Source organism: Emydura macquarii, unplaced genomic scaffold (genome assembly GCF_026122565.2).
Source record: "Emydura macquarii macquarii isolate MOO-44397 ecotype Brisbane River unplaced genomic scaffold, CSIRO-AGI_Emac_v2 contig_2825, whole genome shotgun sequence".
Taxonomy (NCBI): Eukaryota; Metazoa; Chordata; order Testudines; family Chelidae; genus Emydura; species Emydura macquarii.
The window spans coordinates 2,112,816-2,138,949 of NW_027132962.1; the positions used below are offsets into that span (position 1 = coordinate 2,112,816).

At 36.7% G+C, this 26,134-nt stretch overlaps 1 protein-coding gene across 1 annotated transcript in view; it reads left to right on the top strand.

The window, feature by feature from the left end:
- The window catches only part of DROSHA (drosha ribonuclease III), a 94,125-nt gene that overhangs the window by 21,883 nt on the left and 46,108 nt on the right, over positions 1–26,134 (top strand). The window contains exons 10-17 of the mRNA XM_067567944.1: positions 1,396–1,477; positions 2,911–2,982; positions 6,981–7,150; positions 12,958–13,082; positions 14,795–14,894; positions 18,055–18,162; positions 22,540–22,647; positions 25,027–25,165. Coding sequence (XP_067424045.1) covers positions 1,396–1,477; positions 2,911–2,982; positions 6,981–7,150; positions 12,958–13,082; positions 14,795–14,894; positions 18,055–18,162; positions 22,540–22,647; positions 25,027–25,165 — 904 coding nt within the window. The remainder of the gene's footprint in view (positions 1–1,395; positions 1,478–2,910; positions 2,983–6,980; positions 7,151–12,957; positions 13,083–14,794; positions 14,895–18,054; positions 18,163–22,539; positions 22,648–25,026; positions 25,166–26,134) is intronic.

The following is a 26,134-nucleotide window of genomic DNA, read 5'->3' on the forward strand; positions in this document are numbered from 1 at the left end:
AATGTATGGATGAATGGAAACCTGTGATTTCTACATAAAGCTTTAAATGTATAGCTAGAACACTACATATTGAAAATAAAGTAAATACTCAGCCTTATCCATACCTCTTTGAACTTTTCAAAGTTCTGTATGAATATAATTCAGACAATATGCCTGTGAACTAAGGTAAGTATCTGTCCCTACTTTACGAATAGGGAAACTGAGGCATAATAAGGTTGTGATTTGCCATTGCCACATAAATCGGTGGTGGAACTAAGACTAGAATTTGACTTTTTGACTCCCAGTCCTGAGATCTTGTCTCTAGAACAGGTCTGTCTCTTAATCTAAACTGATGCCAAAAAAAAAAATCCTATGTATATAAACAAGGCAATTTAAATTCATAATCTGGTTTGTATTAAAACAGTCTGTAGTAAAGCTAAATTTGTGGAGTAAATTACTGCAATGGAATGTCTTACCTAGGTGTACAAATACTCTGCATATTAACTACTAAAAGAGGATCAATGTTTAATTTAGTTTAGTCCCATATATTTACATATTTTTTCTTAGTTATCTTTCTTTTCTGTCTCTCAGCAGTAGATTTATCAAAATATATCCAAGAAGCCTAAAATTCCAAAAGAAGATTAATGTGGATTTCAGTGTGATTAACTTTTTGATATTGACTCTCCTGTGCTGTCTCCAAATCTTGATATAAAGTAATAATAGGACAGCAACCAAAATAGGGAACTTGACATTGTGGAGTCCTGGTCGATTGCCTGTGCCTATGGCACTCCTTACAAACCTTGTTTAACAAAGCAGCCTTGTCAAAGCATTTTGTTGGATTTGGAATTTATGGTCAGCTTCATATATATACAATTGATATTGACTTGAGCTATTATTTTATACAATTTATATTGACCCGAACTAGTGTTTTTAAGATAGTCTCCTCATTTGTGGCTGTTGAGTAGAGGAATTTCTCTGCTCTTAAGATCATAATCCTCACTTTGTGATGTACTCTATCTGTTGCTTAGGAAGTGATGGTGATATCACAAATGGTGATTTGTAAGCTTTTTAGCAAGAAGAAGCAGGAGTGACAGAATTATGAGAGAGGTCTTTGTAATAAATATATCATCTCTTTAACTTATTCAGGTGAAAGGCTTTTGGTGCATAGTAAATTACCTTGTAGCCCTGAGCTCATAATACCTGTCTCCAGTGTGGATTTGGGCCTTTAATAAAGAACCCTTAATATGCATTAACAGTGCTTTCGGAAGAGGCCTCAAATGCTAAGAGATGCTTAAATGTGTGACAGATAGTAGTACGCCTAAAGACTTACCAATCGTTGAGCAGTATCATCTCCAAGTTGTATTATTTGTGTGTTAAAATATTTGAATAATGATATTTGGCCTTTTTCTTTTCCAGAATTTTTGTGTGAGAGGACTTGAATTATTCTCTTTGTATCTATTCAGAGATATTTTGGAACTCTATGACTGGAATCTTATAGGTAACTGTACAATTAAAAAAAATATATACATAAATAAATATTAGATGTTATTTACAAATTCAGTAATTATGCCTAGATTCTAAAGCATGCTTTGGTTTAAAAAGGAAGACTTGAAGTAGCAAAATTGAATGTTTTCAATTTTAAATGGCATGGATAAGTTTCCAGTTTGCTTTTACAAGGAGCAAACAATTTATCAGGGTTCATTATAGTGGATGTATAGCAACTAACAGCGCTCAGAATTATCATCCAGGTCTCTTCAATAAAATATTTAACACTTTCTTAATTACTCCTACATGACTTTTGTTTTAAATGAACTGTTCATATTATTATTTATATTGAACAATAATGTGTGCATAAGGCTTTGTGGTGAGGGTGTCAGACAGAATGCTGTCTTTGCCCTGACAAGTTTACAGACTAAAGGCTTTTGTACTATACTATAACGAAACTACAAAATAGTGTCATACAGACAGCCATATGGTACCCCTATGCTTACCCAGCTGTCATAGTTGAAAATGTTACCAGGCTAGGTGGAAATATACATATGTTTTAAGACAGTGACACAACAAAAATTGAGAGTTAAGATTTTTGCTCAGTCTAAAATGAGAAGTTTCAGAAGAACTTCACTTTAAAATATATAAATATCTTCTGGAGCGTGGCATCGCCTATGAAGATTTATTTAATGCTTGCTGTAACTCAGAGATGCATATAAGTTTAATGTTTTGTGTGTGCTTCCATTGATTAGTTATTGAATATATTGCATGGTCCTGGTTTTGGATTAAATATTACTGGCTTCAATCGTACTGTCCTTTATTTTTTTAAATTGTAAGTCACATACCCTTTTGGGCTTTCCTTTTCACATGAAGCTTTAACTAATATCACCGGAAAGGAGGAAGAAATAATAACATATAGCATTTTTTTTTAGCACTTATAAAGATAAGCTCTATTAATTGGAATGAACAAGACAAACTCAAAACAAAAGCAAATTCTTTAGTCCTGTGTTCTAATAGAACTTTTTTTTTAATGCATTGATTATATAAGCAGAATTTCTTCTTTTCTGTATCACAGCTTCAGGATAAAATTACTAGCATTCAAAGATGTATGTGTGCACAGATTCCACTTTTTTTTTTTTAAACCCCTCTGGGTTTTTTTTTTTTTTTTTTTTTTTTAAACCACTCTGGATTGTAAATGAAGCTTCCCACTGGACAGTTCTGTTATATTGTGGAACAAAGAGTAGAGTATCTCTACTTCCCCTTTTACCATGCTGTTTTTGATAGTTTCACTGAAGACTTAGATATTCTGGTTGAAATAGTGGCCCTGTTGATGTCAGTAGCAAAACTTCCATTGATTTCAATAGAGCCAGGATTTCACCCTCTGTATCTTACATATATGTTTTCAGAGCCTTAATTTTTTTTCTGTTAATTTTCTTATTTAAGGTCCTTCATTTGAAAACAATTCTTGTTGTCCAAGATTTCATTTCATGCCACGGTTTGTGAGGTTTCTTCCAGGTAAGCTTATATTATGTGGTTGGATGAAAATTAGACTTCCACTCTCATATGCATCTCTTCAAAAAAGGAAGAGCCATTTTATATGGCTCTCAGAACTGTTGCTTCACGTGGAGTGAAGGTTTAGGCAGAATCACAGCATTGGTTTGCACCTGGTCTACGCTGTGAAAGTTTTATTTGCAATCAAAAGATACAGAGACTTGATTTTTTTTTTTTTTTAAATGGAAGCTGAGATTGTGGAGCACAAGATGGGAATCACCAGAGCTAAAAACACTAATCCAACCTCAAGCCAAGGACAGTTTTTGATGCAGAAAGAACTGTGATTACTCTTGTATGAAAAGCCTACTTAGGGGATTTCGACACGTACGACATCTGGGGGAAGATCCTCAGTTGTTATACATTTTCATAACTTCAGTGGAGCTATGCAAATATATACCAGCTGAAGATCTACTCCTGGTTCTTCCAGGAGAATCATTTCCACAGAAATATTTCCTCAGCAATCTTGTATTTATTTTGGCTATTCAGAGACCTAATATCATGTAAAGTTGGCTTTAGCTCCTAAACAAGTGTTATTGGTAGCTGTGTGGAAGAGGAAGGCACTGACCACAGAGACAGTACTACTTCTCCATCCTTTAGGGAAGGGTGTTCACCTACATTTGACCACTGACCTTTCAAATGACAAAAGTTGAATTACTCTTTAGTGGTCCACAGACAACTGGTTTCTCCTCCTCTTGGAGATAAAAGTGACTTGATTCCAAATAGTTACAACCTAATCATGGCTGGTCACTTAGAACGAGGACATCTCTTCCATTCCTACCTGGCACTTACTTCAGTGTGGCTCATGAGATAGAAAAGGTACTTTAGTGTCTCAAGCCCTTTAACTTCACAGGAGGAGTCTACAAGAACGCATACGGTTCAAGTGGAAAAGGTTTGCAGTCTAATGTGAACAGGGCCCACTGGATCCTTTTGCTTGCCTCACTCAAAAACTTCTGTTTTTCTTTCAATTTTTTGTCTCAATCTTGGATACAGACATCAGTACTCAGTTTATTTGGCTGCTGTTTGTAGAGAATAAACTACTCTCCTGTTCTTCCCTCAGAACTAAGGGCCATACTGCATTTAGCATGTCCCAGTAGACTGCTTCTGGTGTCACATGATATTAATATGGTCCTGAAGAAAATCACCATTTGAAGCACTTCTCGCAGACACTGACACTTCTAGCAAAAGGCTTTACTTTTAGTAGCAAGGATTTCAGCTTGCTGAACAAGTGAGCATCAGGCTTGAGTGACTGACCCACCTTACTCTAAGTACCATGTGATAAAGTAGAATGGCTTTTTGGCTTAATAGCCTCTAGGAATGTACCTCCATCTTTTTGACTAAGGGTACAGATGTGGCATGAAACAATCTTTCTTGAGAATCATGTCTAAGACCCTGTGTACACTGGGATTTGGACTATATTTGAAATTGTAAACTTGGTTGTCACTAAACCAGCTTCAAACATGGTTTGGCTTGCTTCTGTAGCCAGGATATTAAAAGCTGTCTGACCTCATCTATATCACTGCTTTTCCTTAGCAGGCCTGCATCTTAAAATTGTATTCAGTCCAAAGCAAATCTGTGGTGTTTGATGGCCAACAACAGTTTAGTTCTGTTCAGGTGACTTGCAGAATTGGCCACATGTGGGTCTGGGTCATCACTTGGTCTCAGCACAAAATGAAAACAGATGTGACCTATATGGAGCGTATCCAATTTCTAGGTTAGAAGAGGTCTAGTTCTACTCTGCTTGGTTTGGTTGTTTGTTTTGGGGGTGTATCTCTTAACTTGTGTTTCCATATTATGAAGCATCTTATCCCTTTCTGGTTTTGAGTTTATATTATTTATTTTTTTTCCGAGAGACACACCAGGAGTTTCTTAATCTCTACAGAGTGGACATCTATCATCCGAAGTATATTTGCAGAATATTATTTATCTATAGTTCTTCTTTGAAGATGTTGGTGCAATCGATTCCCACACATCCATCCACTGCCTCCTTAGAGATACATGGATGAGTTATTGGATTTCTCCCCTTTCCCTCCCCCCCGCATTTTCTTCTCTTATGTCTTTCAAACAGAGCTAAAGAGATACCATTTCTAGCGGTCACAATGACTGCATGGGCAGGCTGAAATGGCAGGCACTGTGTGGCTCAGAATTTTGAGCTAATCAAGTCATATTTGCTGAGTGACACAGGCAGGAAAGGTGAAGAGCAGTAATCTGTAGTACCTAATTTTTCAGAATATCAAGGAAAAGTATGTTATGGAGTAGTTAATTTTCTTCGGGGTCCATGGCAAGCAGAGAGGAAGTGCACAAACATGAATTATTTTGAGCACAAACAACGGAAAAGCCTAAAAGAGGCCAGATTTCAGAACTGTGTCCAGTACAATGATCTTTGAGTTACACAACAGCATAGACCCTCATCTTGCAACTCCATTAGCACTGTATTTGTTCAAGTAAGAAATTTGCTCAGAGGCTACCTCTTGTCAAATTAAACAAATTAGTTGTTGCCAGACAAGGTCAGAGGGGTCCTTTATAAAGGGAATATTTTCAAATTAAGAAGTTGTTTTTGCATTTTAGACTGACAGGGTAGCTCATTTTGTCTGCTTCTGTGGCTCTTAAGAATAGTTTGTCATTACAAAGGGAGTTTGGGTATGTTTCCCATTTGTTGGTTTTATATTGGAATTTAGAACAAGGTTAATTCTACTGAAGAAAGTATTCTAGAAGATTGCTAGCATAGATCATATTCCTGACCTTCCACAATCCAAGTCTTGTCTTTTCTCCATAGATCTAACCCTATTGGAACTGGAGAATCACTTGCCTATTTGTTTATATTGGTTTGGAGTCAATTTAAACTCTACTGCCCTAATGTGGTGATTTAGGAAGACTTTCTATATGATTCTCAAAATATTACTGCAGCCTTTGTGCTGTAGCATTTTCACCATAGTATTTTAGCTCTTACTTTCTGCTCAGGTCCTTGTACAAGACCCTATTCATGTTTCAGACAGCATACTGTGACTGGATCAGCACACACCATTTTATAGAATGGAAATGGCCTGGAATTTTCTGCTTCTGTAATGATGAATCATTTCATTTAAAGATGTCACCATATTTTGGTTTAAAGAAAGGATTTGGGAGACTCGTATCTGAAAGATTTTGGGAGACTCGTAGCATGCCTCATCTTTTTTTCCAAACATTTCCTCCATAAACAAGTTTACGTGTCAAATTTGAGTAGTGAATATCTCCTCAGTAAAATCCTATCAGGAACATTATGAATGAATCTTTACTTTCTTGGTCCTCACAGCCATGATTGACAGCCCAGTCCAAGTCAGGGTGTGTTTTATGCTTCCTTTCATCACAAAACTCAGTCTTGGCAATGTGCTTTTCCTTGTGCCTCAGAAGTAGTTAGTAGTTTTCACATGTACTTGGTTCATCCAGAGACAGTAAGTCAGCATAAATCCAAGATACTCTTTAATCTTCATTACTGCAGGTGCAGCACATAAGCACTGAAAATTAGTCCATAATGCAAGGAAAAGTTATTGCATGCATCCATAAATGTTCGATAAAATTCTTGAATGTTCCTCCAGAACACCACATAATGTCTAAACAGTTTTAAACTATTGTTGTAAAAGAAATGATAAAACGTAAAGAGGCAAAATATAACTGGACGATATAACTTATGGTTCTACATGCTGATTTTAAAGCTATTTGGCCAACTAGTTAACTTGAGATTTTCAAACAGATTAAGCTATTATTCTTTCTACCCTTAATGTTGTTGTTTCCAGTTGAGCAAATTGAGCTGCTTATGCAAGTGCATTATTCATCAATAAAATGTCTGTGTTGCTATTAATCAATTGTTTGAGCAGTTTGTACTTTATTTAACCCATCTGAATATTTTACTACTTATGTGTTATTTTCCTTTAATAATGCTTGGAGGGAGGAATATTTTTAATAAATGTTTTTAATTTGTTTTTAAGATGGAGGGAAAGAAGTATTGTCTATGCATCAGATCCTACTCTACTTGTTACGATGCAACAAACCTTTAGTCCCAGAGGAGGAGATTGCCAATATGCTTCAGTGGGAAGAGCTGGAATGGCAGAAATATGCAGAAGAATGCAAAGGAATGATAGTTACCAGTCCTGGCATGGTACTGCAAACATTTTTGATTTATAAACAAACCGTGCATGCGCCATGATGTTGGTTCAATGAGTTCAGTGTAGGCTAAATTAGAAAGGGAGAAAGAAGCCAGAGGAAGGAACAAGATCTCAGAGCTGTTGGAGTAACTGTATTAAAAGAATACTGAATATAAGGGAATCTGGGATGCAAAATATTACAGATCTATGGAAGTGAATTGACTTGATCCAGTGACTGGGAGAAGTTCACACTTGCTGCCCTATTGCTTAGCAGACTGAGAGATTTACAAGAGCAGGTTGACAGACTAGCAGCATGTCAATGCGTACACATAAGCATGTGCAACCCTAATTTGGTCCGTTTGTGCATATGTATTAGGACAGCCTTTAATTACATGATCACATACTATTTATCCACAGAGTTCCTGCTTCATTCTGAGGATGGATAGTTATTCAATGATTCCTTTTATTTTCCTTAGTCAATGTGTGGTCCTAGTCCCTATTTAATGTACACCATTCAAACTCTGCATTAAATACAGAATTCTTAATTTTCTTACCGAGTGCTTCAGTGGCAGTAATGAATTTATTTTCAGATCTGTGATATTAGGTGGTATTATCATCCCTATTTTACAAGAAGAGATCTGAGGTACAAAGATATTAATGCCAACATTATCAAGTAAGCACTGATTTTGAGTATCCAACTTGAAACACGTGGCCTGGTATTTTCAGAATACTTAGCTTTTTATTGCACTTTTTATACATTCAAAGCACAGTTTAAATCAACTGCTGTGAATGCTCCATGCTTTTGCAAATTTGACCCCACATGTCTCAGTTGGGCACCTAGAAAATGAGGAACACAATTAGTGGCCACTTTTGAAAAGTTGGTTTAAACGACTGGCTCAGCATCACATAGGACACAGTGGCGGAGACAAGAATCTGATTATCTAGAGTGACATTCAACTTCCTTAACCATAAGACCATTCTTTTTCTTATGGAAATCCTCTGCCTCATTTGCCTATCAACTTCTGAGTCAGGGTCTTGCAGACAGCAGCACCTCCTTTATTACAAAACCCTGAATCATTTCCAGAACACAGTTCATTCTGTGTATTGAAACAGCATATCTCTGATGTAGCCAGCATAACTTCCCTGCCAAATTTCAAATCCCTGTTTCAAACTATGGAGGCACCTGAGAAACTGGTAGATAAGGATATCATGGGTACAAAGAAAATTAAACATCAGAATTGATTACTTGTGTATAAGGTCTTGTCTGCACAGAGCGGTAATGCAGACTATGGTGGTGTGATTTCTAATGCACACTAATGTGTTGTGCATTAATTGGTCCACACAGACCTTGTTGGTGCACCCTAAAAGTTCCCTAGTGCATTTGAACATAGTCCTGTTTGAAACAATGCTATGTTAAAGCACACTAGTTACAAAGCAATTCCTGATTAGAGTGCACTACTGACGAGCAATGTATATTATATATATTTGTATATACAAAGAAAAAACCCTGAAAACCCCCCATTTTTGGATATCTGTGTAAAACTCAAAAATTGCTAAAATAATCACTAGAAAATGAAATTAAAAATGCGAAAAACAGAAGCTCTAGTTATATGTGAGCTTGTAGGAAAAAAAATATAGGCTACTAATGTATCATTTGAGAAATAGTATGTAATCATGTAATTAAAACATATGCACAAGGGAATTGAGTTTGTATGTGTAATATTAACTTTGGTATTTCCTGCCTTTTGAGTAGTTAACCATCCAATGTTGGCATGCTGGAAGGAAACTTTATGGGATGAATTTGTGTGTGGGTGTAGGGATGGGTATATAAAAACATAAAAGCAATTTGCTATGCCTTAACATTTTATTGTTGCATTATAATACCATGAAGGGAAGAGATTCTTAATGCCCTTTCTTTCTCTTAAGAAGGTTGTGATGAAGTTTTTTTTTCTTAGTATGTGGATTTTTTTAAGTGATTACTACATGCTTTGAGTGTAAAAGTAAGTGAGAAATGGAGTATGAGAGTATCTTCCATGCATTTTACCCCATGTTGAATAAACATTAACAACTTTATTGTGTAGACAATATGAAACAGTGCTTTAGAAAATGACATCTCTTACATTCAGTTTTGTCAACTTGATACAACAAAGTAAAAACACAGTAAAAATAAAAAAGTAAACATCTATTTAGCTGTTTTTCTTTCTGTTATTTGCTGAGAGCAAATAAAAAGATAGAGGAAAAACTTGAAGAATAAATATGCTGTCTGGGAAAGAGAAATATTTTGATAGGCATAAATCTTTAAAAAAAAAAGATTTTAAAGAAGTAACAATAGACCGGCATTATTTTAAACAATTTAATATAGTCATTTTAGTTTTAGTTTTCAAATTTTATTTTGGAAAAGCTCTAAAGGTTCATAAATTTTTATACAATAAGTAATAATTTAATCTTTCTTTCATAAATGCTGCTTCTCTTCCAGTGAACAGAAATACATATTTTATACAGCTAAACTACCCCCATCTGCAATATCACCTGATTTTTTTAAGCAAATGTTTGATTTGATCAGTATTTAGATGTGAAAAATAACCAAATAACATCTCTTCACTGTCAGTACTGAATTAACATCTGCGTGTGTTTCAAAGTAATACTGTGTTGCTCAAGGTTCCCTGTTTTGGATGAGATGTTAAAACCAAGTCCCTGACCACTTGCATCTCATGGCATTAGGGCTTGTTTACACTTAAAATGCTGCCGCTGAGCAGCTGCACCATTGCATTTGCGCTGCTGTAGCTTGTCAGTGATGACACTACCTATGCAAAAGGGAGGGCTTTTTCTGTAGGCTTAGGCAATCCACCTCACCGAGAGGTGGTAGCTAAGTCTCCCATTGACCTAGCGCTATCTGCACTAGGGGTTAAGTCAGTTTAATTCCATCTCTCATGGGGTGTGGGTTTTTCACACCCCTGAATGACGCAGTTATACCGGTCTAATTTCCTAGTGTAACCTAGGTTCTATTCATAAGAAATGTAAATGTGAAAGGTGAAAACTAATTTGGTTGTGTCCTCTTTGCTTCTTACTGATGTACTGTATGAATAAGGTCTCAAATGGTCTTTACCTTTAGAAATATTATAAATATCAAGTGTGGTCATCCATAATTTTGCTGGAGGTCTAATTGGAAAAACCAGGGAGTTTAATTCGGATCTTTCCCAGTCCGTAATAGAAAGAGAAGGGGTGTTGCGTCTTTAGCAAAGAGTTCTTTTTGTGAGAATTGTTTATCAGGTGTTTGTTAATTCCTCTTTAATTCAGAAACAAAACACAAGACCAATGTGTTTTCAAAATTGGGTGCCTCAAGTTAGGCCACAGCAGCTATATGTAAGTTCCCAAATAAAAGTGGTGTGATTTTTAGAAGATGCTGATTTCCCATTGACTTCAGTGGGAGCACCTGTAGGCCACTTTGATTTCAGTGTCTGATCTGTAGGCATCCAAGTTCAAAAATGTTGGCCAAAATGTTTCTGATAGTTTGAGAGAGTTTTATTCTGTTAATCAGGTTTAATTTCCTTAGTACCCATGATATCCTTATCTACCAGTTTCTCAGGTGTCTTCCAGAAAAAGCAGGGTAGTGAAGACCTGAATTTCTAATGCTGGGGGTGGGGAGAATCAGAAAAAAACTTATTTTAATCAATAAAAGCCTTTCAAAGTTGCCTTCATAGATCATAAAAAAGCAAAAAGATAATAAACATGTTCCATTTCTTTTTGCAAGTGACTTCTAATCTCAGGTCCTTGTTAAATTCCAGTTTCAGAAATAGCATTCTGTCACCTCCCTGTACTTTCATTTTTAGATCCCTTTATTCTTCTTCATATCCTCATCTAAACAATTATGTAGAGAAGCCTTTAAAAGCTCTCTCCACCTGTTTGCATGGGTGGTGTAATTTCAAAGATTAAAATTTTTGATGGGCAAGTAAAATATTTCATTTTCCATTATCATGTAAAAAGGAGAGCTGATAAACATTTATTTTCCCTTGGACTAGTAAAACCTATATGCCAGTATTATGAGACTAAGTTAGCAATTCTGTCCTCTGACAAGCATTTTCAGCATTTAATTTCAGAAGTGGCTGCATTTCACCAGTGGGGTAAATGATCCCTCTATACAGTTTGTATACCTGTTTGTAAAGTGCTTATTTTGAGGATGAAAGATTTGTTATAAATACACTTTTTTAAAAAAAAATTACATAATAGCAATACCCATTCAGTACCTAATAACATCATAAGAAATAGGGTAACTCTTCTATGTGGAAGTTCTTTTCTAAATTGGCAGTTTTAACATAGAGACAACTCTAAGTAATGTATCTTTTCAGACACTTAAAAGAACCTGATAGCTTTAGCGTCATCTAAATAGCTAATTGCCAGGTGGGAAATGGTTTGGGTACATAACAAAACAGCTTGCAAGATAATGGAGAAAATATTTATGCAGAGAGACCAAACTGTGCAACTTAAGCCAAAGGTTTTTGCATATGCTACAAAAGTGAACGAGAACACTACAAACAGCATGTCATCTGCAATGGTGTGGAGTTATTAATTTTCCCCATTTTTAGGGGTGAAGTAAAATTCATTCTACAGTGCCCTTTTAAAGACATTTTGCTTTAAAAAGATCTCCTGTTTTCAAGTGCAAAAAAGACAAACTATTCCATGTTATAAAAAACTACATTCCTCATTATACACGTCCGCTTGGGAGCATTTTGTAAAAGTGGCACTGCAATTTTTAATGCCACTTAGTCTGTGTGATTTGATGGGTCTAGTAATGTCTTTACTTACATTAGATAATCAAGAATAGAACTAAAATTAGAGAGGTAACATGATTTAGTGAATCAAATTAGAGGAATAGTGGTCAGAAGAACCAGGGTTTGATCCTGACTCTGATACCAACTTACTGAATTCAGGAATTTATGTGAAATTCTCACTCTCTCCAAACCTCAGTTCCCCCCCTTATAAATGAGATAATACTGTATTGCAGGGTTGTTGTGAAAAATAGGGCTGTCAATCACAGTTAATGCATGCAATTAATGCAAAATAAATGAACTAGATTAAAGAAAAAGTTGTGATTAATTGCAGTTTAATTGCACTGTTAAACCATAATCGAATACCATTTTAAATGTATTATAAATATTTTGAATGTTTTTTCTACATTTTAAAATATATTGATTTCCATTACAACACAGAATACAAAGTGTACAGTGTAAACTTTATATTATTATTTTTATTAAAAATATTTGCAGTGTAAAAAAGATAAACAAAAGAAATAGTATTTTTCAATGCACCTGATACAAGTCCATTCTATCCTACTTCTTGTTCAGCCAATCATTAAGATAAACAAATTATTTACATTTACGGAAGATAACGCTGCCCGCTTCTTATTTAAAATGTTACTTGACAGTGAGAACAGGAGTTCGCATGGCACTGTTTTAGCCAGCGTTGCAAGGTATTTATGTGCCAGATATACTAAACATTTATATGTCCCTTCATGCTTTGACTCATTAGGCTCTAAAGTTTTACATTGTTTTGTTTTTGAATGCAGTTATGTAAAAAATAATACTTCTACATTTGTAAGTTGCACTTTCATGATAAAGAGATTACACTACAGTACTTGTATGAGGTGAATTGAAAATACTATTTCTTTTGTTTATCTTATTCATTTCAGTATGTTGAAAGTCTTCTCTGCTTCTCGGAATGATGATGTCATACATTTGACAGTTCCTGGACAATGTCGTAATGTATCCAATAAAATATCACTAGTTCTGTTGTTAATTAGATAAACTATTGATTTTCTTCCTAGAAACCCAGTTCAGTTCGTATTGATCAATTGGACCGTGAGCAGTTCAACCCTGATGTGATTACTTTTCCCATTATTGTTCACTTCGGGATACGACCTGCTCAACTCAGTTATGCTGGAGACCCTCAGTAAGAAATTTTCCTCAAAGCTTATATTTAAAAAAATAAAATAAAATAAAGAAAAAGAAGATACAGTTTCTTTCATTGGTCGTTAAGTAAGGGCCTACTCATGTGATTATTGAAGTTGATGGAAAGCGTACCATTTTCTGCAATGGGAGGGAGAGCAGGAGCTGGTTTTATAAACTAGAGAATTTGAAATGTAGCTCCTTTTTCTTCTTAAGTGTAATTCTTTAGATTTTCAAAGCAAACGTAAAATTCATGCAATATTAAAATTACGTACTGGATAGAAATGTTATGAAACTGGTGGCTATGTACTTGTCCCGGGTCAGCTGCATGTCTGCTGCTGCTGTGCGGGCTACTGAAGCTGCATTGCTCTTTGTACTTAAGCTAGCTCAATGAGAGCTAGTGGGAGTATGTGTACATGAGCAGGGCAATCACACCCTACCCTGTAGTATAGACATAGCCTACGCTGACTTCATAAATCTAGGCTCTCATGCTGTGTGTGAAATACATATTACTAAGGTATTCAGAAAAGTCCCAGTTAGTGTGTGTTCTCTTGTCAGGGATTTTGATATAAGTTAACTGAAAGCAACTATAAATCAATCTTTATTATTATTATTTATTTTCCTACCCATCCCTGTAGCATCTGAGTACCTTCCATGCAAAATTGGTAGCAATAGCAAAGTTCCTAGTGGACTTCCTGGAGTCTCTGCCTTTCCTTTTTGGGGGGTAAAGAAATCTGCTTGGGATGTTTGGATTATTTGTTTTACTTGGCTGGATGGTATGTTTGTTAGTCATTCAATTTTTTTCTTTTTGGACAGATAAATGTATTAGCTATTTTGAAAACTGTTCTGGTGCTGGAATCCTGTATTGAAATGAAAAGAATATAGTGTAGAAGTAGCCTGTAGATTCCCAGTTTCCAATTTGTTTTATAGTCCAAGCAGACATTGGAGTTTCTAGGGACGAGGAAATGCACTGGAGAATGATGGAGTGAATTAGCTATGAACAGACTCCAGTAAGCAAGGAATGGGATGGTGTATGTGCTGGGGCTATGAGGATTCTGAAACAGTAAAATAGCTAGAGTTCTGTGGCACCTTAAAAACTAACAAATTTATTTGGGCATAAGCGTTCGTGGGCAAAAACCCACTTAGTCAGATGCAGTAAAATAGCTGCTGCTCCATTTGATGGAGCATCAGTGATGTGGAATCTTTATACGAAAACCACCAGTCTAAATTGGTGGTGTTTGTGCAGACACAACAGAAAAAAATAAATCACTAAAACAAACACTTTGATCACTCCTTTGCTTCATTTTAAAATTATTTACTTTTGTGTTTTGAAACCCCCTTAAGAGTCTGCTTCTGCTATGATTTTTTAAAAAAAATATTGTACATAAATTGGGCAGTTTTACCGCCTGCTTTGAATGAAACATTTTTGGACCGTATGATCGACTGCATTTAGTCTTACAGTAAGTGACATATGAACCTCATGCCAAGCAGAGGAGTCTCATATGAATCAGAAAAAGGCTTTGATCCAGTGCCACTCAATACACCCCCACTGAAATGTGGCCCATTAGAGATATCTTTTTAGAGTGAAGTAGCAGGGATTGTTTGCCGCTTTGTTATTGAGAGCTAATCTGTTCATAAGGTCAAAGCAATGAGGCACTCATGTTGTGTACTTCTGGTACTTAACAAAGATGGGTTTTTTTCTGTTCTTTCCTGCAGGTACCAAAAGCTATGGAAGAGCTATGTGAAGCTGCGCCATCTGCTGGCTAACAGTCCCAAAGTCAAACAAGCAGATAAACAGAAGTTATCCCAGAGAGAGGTAGGTGTGCGCTGGAGCTTCACCCATAGCCAGTGACTGTGCATACATATAGCATTAGTCAGAAAGGGGATGTGCTGTGTTGCTGCATTTCTATGGGAAAAAGGAAAATAATATCTATTATTGTCATCCTCTCAAACGTTTTTTTTCTCAGCATGTTAAATTGATTTTACCTTTGCCTCCTACATTTTACCCCGTTACAGATACAGCCATAAGGTGTTGAGCTTCTTACAGCATTTGTCATTAGTGAATGCAGTGCTTAACGTTGAGAAAGGCTTTCCATTCTAAGCTACTCTTTTCAGCTGCCATAATCTTAAATAGTTCCCTTCTGAGATGAAAATTTCCATTCTTTACATTTGGTCCAAAGTTGTATTTGGATGGAAAATATAGCTGAATTTCCCTTATGAGTGAGGAAGTCATGGGAAGGTGGAGTGATTTTTTAAAAAAAATAAAACAAACAAAAAGCTTTAGTGGTGGGTTTGTGGTTTTTTCTGGCAACATAACTCCAAAACAGTTGAAGGTAAAAACTTTTATTTTTGAATAGTCGGAGTCTTCAATGAGAAATGTGATGCTTGAAAAGTTTATTTTTTTCCAAAATGTTGGCTCTTCAGCAGCTGCCATTGATTTCAGTGGGAAATACCAAGTGCTCAGCACTTTGAAAAATCAAGCCACCTCAATATGGACTAAGAAGCCTGTTTTGAAGTGCCCACCATTTAAGATCTTGGACTAAAACTGGAAAGTTGTTTCTTTGCATACATACCAGACATTTAGTGGCACAATTTATATAAGATATATATTTATATAAAGCAAGAAGACACTTGTTTAATACATGAAACTTGATGAAGCAGCTTTTCCATTTTTTACAAAGCCCTGTGCTCAGTGTTCCATTACGGTAGTTCAGTTCCTCCTCCCCTGTACTTGCTGGAGTCTGGCTTTTTGTGTAAGCGTGGGTGTGTGGAATTTGAATGTTATTGAAATGAGGTACTCCGTTATTACACTCATAGGTCCAGTGTATATGCGAGGTAGCAACTAGAAAGGGATGTCTGTGCTTGAGTTTCAGTCATGCAGATGTGTGTGTTTGTGTGTGACTGTCTGTAAGCATGTAGTTTATATGTGTGTATATAATGGAGTGTGACTGGATTAATCAAGGAATCTTAGACTGACAGCATCACCAGTTTGCTTTTTCTGTAGCGACTGAAGCTGCTGCTGCAATAGATGGTCTTCAGTATATCTGACAGCGCACCAGATTTTATTATTATTGCAAAGCATAGCATACTGTCACATGAACACCGGGCTTAATTAACATTTTATTTATAGTAGTGTTAAATAAGCCCCAAAATCTCAGCTTCTTTTCTTGTAAATGGGAAGTACCGCAGTGTTAAAAGTGATCTATGTCATAATTTTAAGGAGGAATGCTTTTTTCCCACTGAAACAGATGATTTTATCTTTACTGCAGCTTTTTTCACTGCAGAGGAGAACAAATGGAAGGCTAGAACTTTTTATTAAAAATGTCTCTCATTAGGGAATAATGGATGAGTTATTCTTAAAACTATAGCAGAGAGGGCGTGGGGTTGATTATATTTCACTGCAAAAATGAAGCGCTCCTTTGACATTTATCACTTAATGTAGTGTGTAGACCTTTGTTTCTAGATTGTATCATCCAGGATGATGGTTTCCTAAAGTAATTGTCTGTCATAAGGAAGATGTATTGAAAACAGTTCTTAGGCAGAAACTTTGCAGTGGCATGCTCACACTTTGTGGCACTTGAGGACCTCAATGGTAATTTAGTAGGAGCTGGAGGGCTGCGTGTAATTGGCATGTGATTTTTTTTTTAAAGGCAATTATTCAGAATTAGGCACTGATGAAACACTGATACGCATGGTACTGTATAAAAGCCTAGAAGACATTGTAAAGCCTACTCCTGAAGAGTGTATAAATTAGGACCTCTGTCCACAGCCTATTGAAATTTGGATTGGGCCCGAAGGGAACAGTGCTTCATGCATTGCTGCTCATTATGCCATTGATTTCAATGTGATTACAGGATGCGAGGTCATTGTGTCCAGGAGTTTCAGTCATGGACCAAGAGGAATCCATTGTGCTAGACATTGTACAATCTCATAACTCAGAGACTGTCTCTGTCCCAAAGAGCAGTGCGTAGCAGGCAGCAGAGAGGGGAGGGTTCTCAGCTGGGGCCCTGTAGTGAAGCGTAGAGAGAGGAGAGATGTAGCTTTAATCTTTATTCCTTTAGTCTAGTCAAGCTCCTTGTTCTGAATTAGAAGGAAATACTCGACGACTGTTTCCCATTGTCACATGATATGCGTGGGAGTCAACATACTCATGAGGGCATTTGCCATACCAGGATCTCAATTCAGATCAAGAGAACCCAACATGCTGGATTATTTATTTTATTTATTTCTTCAGATTTATACAAAAAATAAAAGGGGCTCCTATCCAAGGCTTGTTTGGTGCCCATGCCATATTTCACAAACACAAATAAACTCTGCAGAACACCAACTTCTCATGGTCAAGGCAGTGCAGTTGTTAAACCCATTTTGTATTGGTTGGAATAATGCTGGTAAGTTTCATAGTAGGAGCCTCTGGTATCAATGGATACTAACCCCTGTTCCATGACAGGGGTACTGATGTTTAACTCAGATCTGTGTCCGGTGACTGGGGCCAGATAGTGAAGGTCTGTCTCTTACCAGCATGAATGAAGCGTTGGTCGCTTTGCACACAAGGCTTGGGATGGAGTTTCAGATGTCAGGAATTCCAGAAAGAAATGGTATTTGCTTATACTTGCATCCCTCCATAGATGAATAGGAATGGCTTTGTTCATTTCATCTGCGGCAAAAACCTGTGATTAGTCAGCTTTGTTCTCATTCTGCAGCTATCGGGATAGGGTGACTGATCCACATGCAGCCCTCTGTCACATTTGTGGCCATTGATGCCACCCCTGGCTTAGATCATTACCAAGGGGTGGGTGGGGATAATCACAGGATTTAGGTTTAAAAATGGCTCTCTGAAAGTGTGCTTTTAAAAAAAAAATCACTTTCAAATACATAAACTTAACACCTTGATGTCTGGTTTTCGTGCTCACTTGTGGGTTTCATATTGCTTTGTTGTAGAAAGTTTCTCATGGTTGCACCATTCCTTCCCTTTCTAGGAAGCACTACAAAAAATCAGGCAGAAAAACACAATGAGACGGGAAGTGACGGTGGAGTTAAGCAGCCAAGGATTCTGGAAAACCGGCATTCGTTCTGATGTCTGCCAGGTGATGATTAGACCCTAGAGATTCCTCCTGCTCTCATTGTTTCTCCTGAAATCAGTTTCTTTTGTGAGTTAATGGCCGGCAGGTTGTCTCGTAATTTTGCAGTTTTAAGAAGTTGTCTAAGTTTGCCCCTATTACAGTGATTGTAACCCACCACTGGTATTGCTGCACTGGTTAGACTCTGCTATTTGAACTGGTGGCACTTACCCCAGATTGAAACTAGGGTAATCTGTGCTGATGCAAATTGTGGTTTATAACAGTTGTATAGTTACAGTGGTGCCTGATGACCAGCGATTGTAACCAGGACAAGACCTAAAAGGCTAATATTGAACTTTCTGGGATTGTTAATCAATTGGCTTTTTTTTACAAAACTTTTTTTTTTAATCATTGTCTTTGAGAAGAATTTCAACTCTGTTGTAGAAAAAGGGGAAAAAATAAAAAACCCACAAAAACTGTCAACTTTTCTTAACTTTTAGAAAAAAAGAATTTGCCCAGATGTAATGTACTTGAAAGATGCATTTAAAAAAAAAAAAATAGAGCATTTGAGTTTCTCCCAGATCAGGAGACGTGACAGAGTCCATGAATACTGACACAAAGGCTAATAATCCAAACACACAAATAAATCCTGTTTTGTTCAATATTGTCTTTGTTGGAAGATCAAATAGAAAACACCAGCAAAAGCAGCAGTGAAATTTGTGTCAAAGATGATAACTCAAGGCTGAAGGCTCCAGGTTTAATTAATGTTGACTTAGCAATGTATAATGCAAATTAGACATTGCATACGATATCACAAATGTAAAGTTGAGAATCCTGTGCTTGTACTGGAACTCATATCTTTGCAGCTTATCTTTTTCTGGCAAAGCTCAAGGAGCAGTCTTGATGGGGGATGAACATTTAAATCCAAAAAACAGTTACAAATAATTTCTCTTCCATCTAAAACTTCCTTTTGATGCCATTACTGTTTATAAGGTCTGAGACAGGATACCAGTACAGTGTACCATCCCATAGCTACAGGAACTTGTGAGTTTGTTCTAACTCTTGTTGTCTAATATGTTTGTTGTTACGCTTTAAGTCAAACTGTGAATATATTTTCTAATTAGAGAGTTTAGAAACAGGTTTATTTCTTTAGTGAAATCTTTACAAATCATCTTATAGTGTCTCATTAGACGTTCTTGTTTTCCTTAATTGTTGAAGGACAGCAAATCACCAAAGAACAATGAGTATAAAACATAATTTCACAGGTTCTTTTGTATATCTAAAACTAAATTAGTAAATTAGACTAGTCAATTGTTTGGATTTCTTTGAGAGGTCACAAGGAGACTAAACTCTGTATCTTTAAAATGAAAGATTGCTGCTATTGTTTTACAGATATGCTTTCAGATCAAAGTAAAACTAAATTAATGTAAATCAACTTTGTGGGCAGATTTAATGCAGAGTGATTTAAAATTATTGGTTTGCTTTAATTCTTAAAAGCACTGTAGTTTAAAAGATCGAAACTCTTTTATAACATTGAAGCACTCTAATAATTTTAAATCACTCTGTTGCACAAAGTATAATACTAGTCTTGGCATTTTCCAAAATGAAGCACTTGCAAGGAGGGAGAGAAGGAATGAAGTGCTCTGATTAAAATGGCTCTGTTTTGTGTGAAATAATTCAAAATTATTGGGCCAGTGCAAGCCATACCTGCTTTGCTGCTGTTAAATTATTACTTACAAAGAATCATTCTTATACACAAAATAGCTTTAATCTGATGATGTAATGGCTCTCCTGCCTATAATGATATAGTTCCAGAAGAGACCATATTTCATCAGGATCCATTCATTTGCCTAATTCAGTTTTTAAAGGGTTTTTGTGTGTGTGTAGGAGGATAGGGCAGGAGGCTTGAGGTGTACTCCCCTAAAAAGCTTTGGGTATGTCAAATAATCATAATCCTATTTGACACATATTAATCAAATTAATGACGTAGTTGGTGTCATGAAAACAGCACTTTGTCAATAGAATTGCAAGAGTCTAAATTAGTGGTTCCCAACCTTTTTGGCTCAAAGGCCACAAATATAACTTTACAACCCTGAAGGGCCACCAGTCTCCACCAGCTGCTTCCCTACCCCCCACTGCAGCCAGAGGGAAGCAGTTTAGTGAGGAGGCTCTCCCCTCCCTCTGACTGCAGCAGGGAAACCGTGCGCTTCACCTGGGACCCTTGGCAGTGGCTCCCTTCTGCAGCCAGGTGGATGGGAGATCAGTGCTTCCCTCCCTCTGGCTCCAGCTGGGACCCAGCGCCTAGGTACTTTGCTGTGCTCCCTGCTACAGCCAAGGGGAGGGGAGTGCTGATCTCCTGCCCCCTTTGCAGCAGCAAGGAGCCTGCATCAGCAATGCACTCCACCTGGGTACTTAGGGGGCCAGCGGGAGGGGAGCCACGGGCCACTCTGAAAGACTCTGTGGACCATGGGTTGAGAACTCTGGTCTAAATAAAGACATTCTATGTACCACATATTTATCATCAGAAATATACTAATTCCTTACTGGTTGAACCTCTGTGAATAACATCTAAAATTTTGATATATCTGTACCACAAACTGGGGCCAAACAGGCCACTTGCTGTGTAAAAATAATATTAAAACTGTGGTCTGTACAGCACATGCCCATGGAATCAAATTGGTTGCTCAGAAGGCTACTACAGTGGACAGCAAATGAAGAAAAATTGTGAACTGGTGGGCATGTGTCACTGGTCTTAGAGATGATTTATTTTTGATGAAGTTCTCAAGAATGAAGATGTGCAAGAAGTACTATTATAGAACATATAGTTGGGATCCCCTCCCCCACCCCCCGGAGATTGTTACAAGCAAAAGTACTAAATCTCATTCTATTCAGCAACAATATTTTGCAATTTGAGGCTCTAAAAGCCTTCACTTTGGAGTAATGTCGTTCTTACCTGTCATCACATTGCAATATTCATCCACATATTTCATTCTTAAAAAAACCCCTTAGATGCAACCTTATGGTCTTTTTTTTAAAAAAGGTAATCCTTATCTTCTCACAGCATTGCTATGTTCATCAATTTCTACTCTATGACAATGCTTAGTTTCACCAACATAACAAAATCCACAAAGACACTTAACCCCATAAATTACATGATCTGTTATGAATGCTTAACTAATTTTCTCCTATGCATCCACTCTGTACATTCATCCCCTTTAATCATACGCTTTGCATTCATTGTGAAGTGATACATGGATAATTTTCAGATTTCATCGTCAAACAAGTCTTGCTCTGATGAATACTTGAACTTGATTTTGCTAATTAAAATATGAATTATAATTTTATACTGCATATTGTAAAAGTATTCATTATTTTCAATGCATATATAAGGTATTATTTTAAATTACGTATTATGATTTAGCTACTATAAATCTTATATTTCTCATTCTTCCATAAGAACTTGAATGCTGTCATAACAGAATTGTGTAAACTGTGCTACTTGTTCAGTTATCAATTATTTTCTCCAGATCTCTGGTCTAGAATCAGTGCTTAGAAAAGTCCATGAAGGGGGAGATTTTCAAAGTCACAAAGTGCACCTTGATATTTGACTCCTACTGAAAGCCACTGAGATTTGGACACCTAACTCCAAATGCAGTTTTGAGACTCTTACTCAGGGTGTTTTTGATAGACAGCCAAATAGCAACCTTTGTAACTGCGTTTCCAACTCTTTTTAGCACTCAGTATCTCAGGAACTGTTAGAGTTCAGTCCTTTATAATGTTTGAAAACATTGCTCACTGAATTCTGGTGGGGAAGAAGTGAAAGCAAGATGGCAATGAGGATGTAACTTTGCACTGCACAATTCTCCTACCTGCCAGGGCTTGGAACAAGCGCTTAGTAATTTGTAAAAAGCTGGTTATCCCAGCTGTCAAGTGGTATAAAATGACCTTTACTCATCTAGGTGGTTTATGAAATATTATACTTTTAAACTGTCAGAGGCCTTACCTGGCCTTCAGTCTTCTATTTTCTTTTGGGTCTAATCAAAGTCTACATATTGTAGCAAGTTCCAGGTGGCCAATGTAATGTTCTGCCACTGCTTGACTTCAGCTTGATATGTTCAGCAATATGCAGCAGAAGGAGGATCTTTGTTGCACCCAACAAAGTACTTCAACAGAAGACTGTTTTGTTTTTCTTGCTAATTATACACATGGGTAGGTTCTAATTTATTTATATTCATTGAAGGTCGTAAGGCCATTATTATTTTTAGCGTATTTCTCAGGTAAATCAAAGCAAAGAAAAAATCATAGTGTCAGAACAAACTAAACTTCTTTGTGTGTTTGGTTATTACTCAGGAGTGTCTCTGTTTTGTAAATGAATGGTGTTTCTCATGGCAATTGTTTTCCCAGCATGCAATGATGCTTCCTGTCCTCACCCACCATATTCGCTACCATCAATGTCTGATGCATTTGGACAAACTGATAGGCTACACCTTTCAAGATCGATGCTTGCTACAGGTAAGAAATGGCAAAGATAAATGACATACTCTTTTGCCATCTGAGCTCTGCAGGGCTAAAACTCTGCTCCGGCGGAGCAAGAAGGGAGAAAGCTGCACGCATTACCATCATCCCCAAGATAGTAAGGCTTATGTGCATAAATCCTGCTGAACCCACTAACCCTGGAGAAATGAGCTGTATTGCTGCAATTGGGAAGCACCTGATTATTTGCACCTCTGATCTTAAAAAGGTTCCAGGTATGCCATGAGAATCTATAAAATCAGGACTCCACTGTCTATGGTTTGTAAATCATGGAATCCTCTAGGATGAAAAGCATTATATACGAATGCTAGATTGTATTTTTATTACTTAAAGAGTTCCTTTACTTGCCGAGTTCTGCAAAAACCAGTGTCACGCTGCAGATGTGTCTGTAAATTTTGCCTTTTACTGTTTCGCAGCTCATTATGTCACAAAGAATCCTTTGTGTTTAAAGCTAGTGCTAATGAACACACAGATGTCTCTTCAGCCCTACAGGTGTTTGTTGAAATGTTCACAGTACAAAGTGAGAGAGAGAAGTTGTGTTGCTTTTGGGGGTTTTAATACATCTGTGTTGCATGATCAATCAGTTGTCCAAGTGCATTTGTGCACACTGGGACTCTTTTTCAGCAAAAACTGTCATGCAGATTTAAATGAGAGGGTGAAAATAAGTAAGCAGATCTGTGTTATCAAGCTATTTTGTGCAAAAAGTGCATTTTATATATGATTGCTAATTGAATTACTAAAATTCACTTTTTGGTTTTTTTTATATGTAATGAAAGAAGAATTATTAATAATAATAGTCTTAAATGCTTTGTACTCCATTTCGTTCAAACCAGATTAGTATGAGAATGGAGAAGAGGGGTCTTATACTTAATTATGAACATATTTTCAGGGTGTCCCCCCCCCCCCCCCAATTTCCTTGGCTTTAGTGTTAAAGATTTAAAAAAAAAAAAATCCAACCATGAAACCTACAAACTGCCATGACAAACCTACTTGAAGCAAAAAACAAATAAGTAATCAATAATGAGAGAAAGCATAGGACAAGATGCACCAACATAAATCACACTGAATGCACGGAAGCACTTTATCTAGACTTGATCCTTATGCATGCTTATTGAATAGCTAAGAATTTGTTCTAGAAGAGAGAGCCCCAAGTGAGATTTATATTTCACTGTTTAAATAACTGTGCATAGGATGCCAAATATACAAATATGTAATCTCCCAATGATGATATGTGTTTCATCATACAGTATGCATTTAAAAACCTGACAGAGAAGAGAGGCTGAGGGGTGTCTTGTTTGTTTTTGTTTTAACCATTCTGATAAACTTTAGTGTATTCTACTTTAGAGGCGCAAGTATTTTAGAGGTATCAATTTGACAAACTATAGTTAGTACTAATGAGGTATTTAACAAGGATTTGGGGGAAAATGTTGTAACATTTGGTCGCACAATAGTTAAAATAGATTTTTTTTTTCTGCCCATGTTCTCTTTTGCATTACAAACCATTGTTTGAATAAAGAGGGCAAAGGAGCTGTTTAGAAGCTCTTGGTTTAGCATCAAAGGCCCCAGTCCTACAAATATTTCATGAATAACTTTGCGTGTAAGGAGTCCCCTTTAATTCAGTGGGACTGCTATCATTTCTCATATATGTGTTTCATATATGTGTGGGGCCCAAGTCTTTGTCTTCTCTGTATTAATTGTTACAAACACCTCCCATTCTTGTGGCCATTTATATAGTGGTAGCAACAGAGATGCAAGTCTCTGGTAGTGCTTACAATACAAACTAAACAATATAAAGCCTGATTCTGCCACTCCTATTCACCGTCACTAGAGGGGTCCCAACATAGGCAATGAGAGTAAGGGGCTATTCTGGCCTTTAGTGAGCAAAAAGAAAAGATGCTCCTTTACTTGACATGTTTGTATGGAGTTACAAATGCTTGAGGCAGTATTGCAGTGTATAGATCTATTCATGTAGTGATATTGTTAGATTCCATGTATTTTTATATTAAACAAATCTTCATATTGTTTAACATAGTTCAGCCAAGTTAACAAGCAAAACATTTTAGAATAAACTGACAGTTCAGATTTTTTTCCTTCAAAAGCAAATTTATTTCTTTAAAAAGCTTTTGAAAGTTAATTAGTTTAGGTGATGATCAGGCATAAATGATGTGTTTTTTGACATATCTGAAGTAGTACATCCTACATTTTAATTGCTTTAACCAGAGTTACTAATTGCCAACAGCACATCATAGCATGTCTTCGAACTGAGAAATAGCTATTGTTAGCAGCTACCAATCTAACACTGCTCTTAGTGTTTGTAGAAATAAACCCAGTTTTTGACTTGCATGTGTTGCATTTTAGCTTGCCATGACTCATCCAAGCCATCACCTAAACTTTGGAATGAATCCGGACCATGCAAGAAATTCCTTGTCCAACTGTGGGATACGACAGCCCAAGTATGGAGACCGAAAAGTCCACCACATGCACATGAGGAAAAAAGGTATGAAATTACACCATTAATGTTTTCCCTCTCACCACCCTTAGTCTCCGGAAGGAACTTCCATATAGTTGATGCTTGTTCAGCCTATATTCTTCTGAGAGCTTGTCTTCACTGCAGTGGTAGCTCAAGTTAACTCCTGTGAAGTTAGCCTCGCTTGAGTGACAGTGGTCACAGTGAGTGATTGTATTAGCAGCACAAAGTAGCTGCATCTCCACTGCAGTAGTAGCAGGAGTTTCAACATCACTCTTTTAACAGGTACACTCACTCACCCACCTACCCCTGCAGGTCAGCTGTCTTGAGTTTAAAGCACCACTTACCTGAAGCTAGAGATTTTTGTGTGTGCATGGGAGTCAGGTGAGGGTCAACACTCAAGGATTATACCTTGAGTTAACACTGCAGTGAAGCTTAGCTCTAGGAGAAAATTTTAGTGGCAGGTTCTAATGCTTATGCACATAGTAAAACAAATGATGATAATAAATGATGAATTGTGAATGATTGGATTTTACAGATTAGCAAACAAGTAGCTGACAAAATAAGTGAGGATATTGCATCGCAGAATATGCACTTTATTTTATTTTTGACAAGTGTGTCTATTGATATTCTCATAATGTACTAAGTATATTGAAGTATATTTTGTAAAAATGATGATGTCTCATTAATGAGACCTCTTTGTAACACTGCTATGAAATCCTTGTTGAAATGTGGAAGCGGTACAGTTAGAAAATATGTGGACTCTGCACATGCAACTGCACTATTACAATTGTTCACACAATGTTTAGGGCCTGATCTTTCTGTGACTTTATATCAGGCTCTGTGAATGTAAAAGCAGTTTCCTGTGGGCAGCCATTAGCTAACCATTGGTCCCTATAAGGATTATACCTGAATAAATATGTTCCTGCTATAATTTAAACTCTGGATCTGTGGTGTTTCTGCTTTCTGAATGACTCAACAGCATTTTTTGTCTGTATG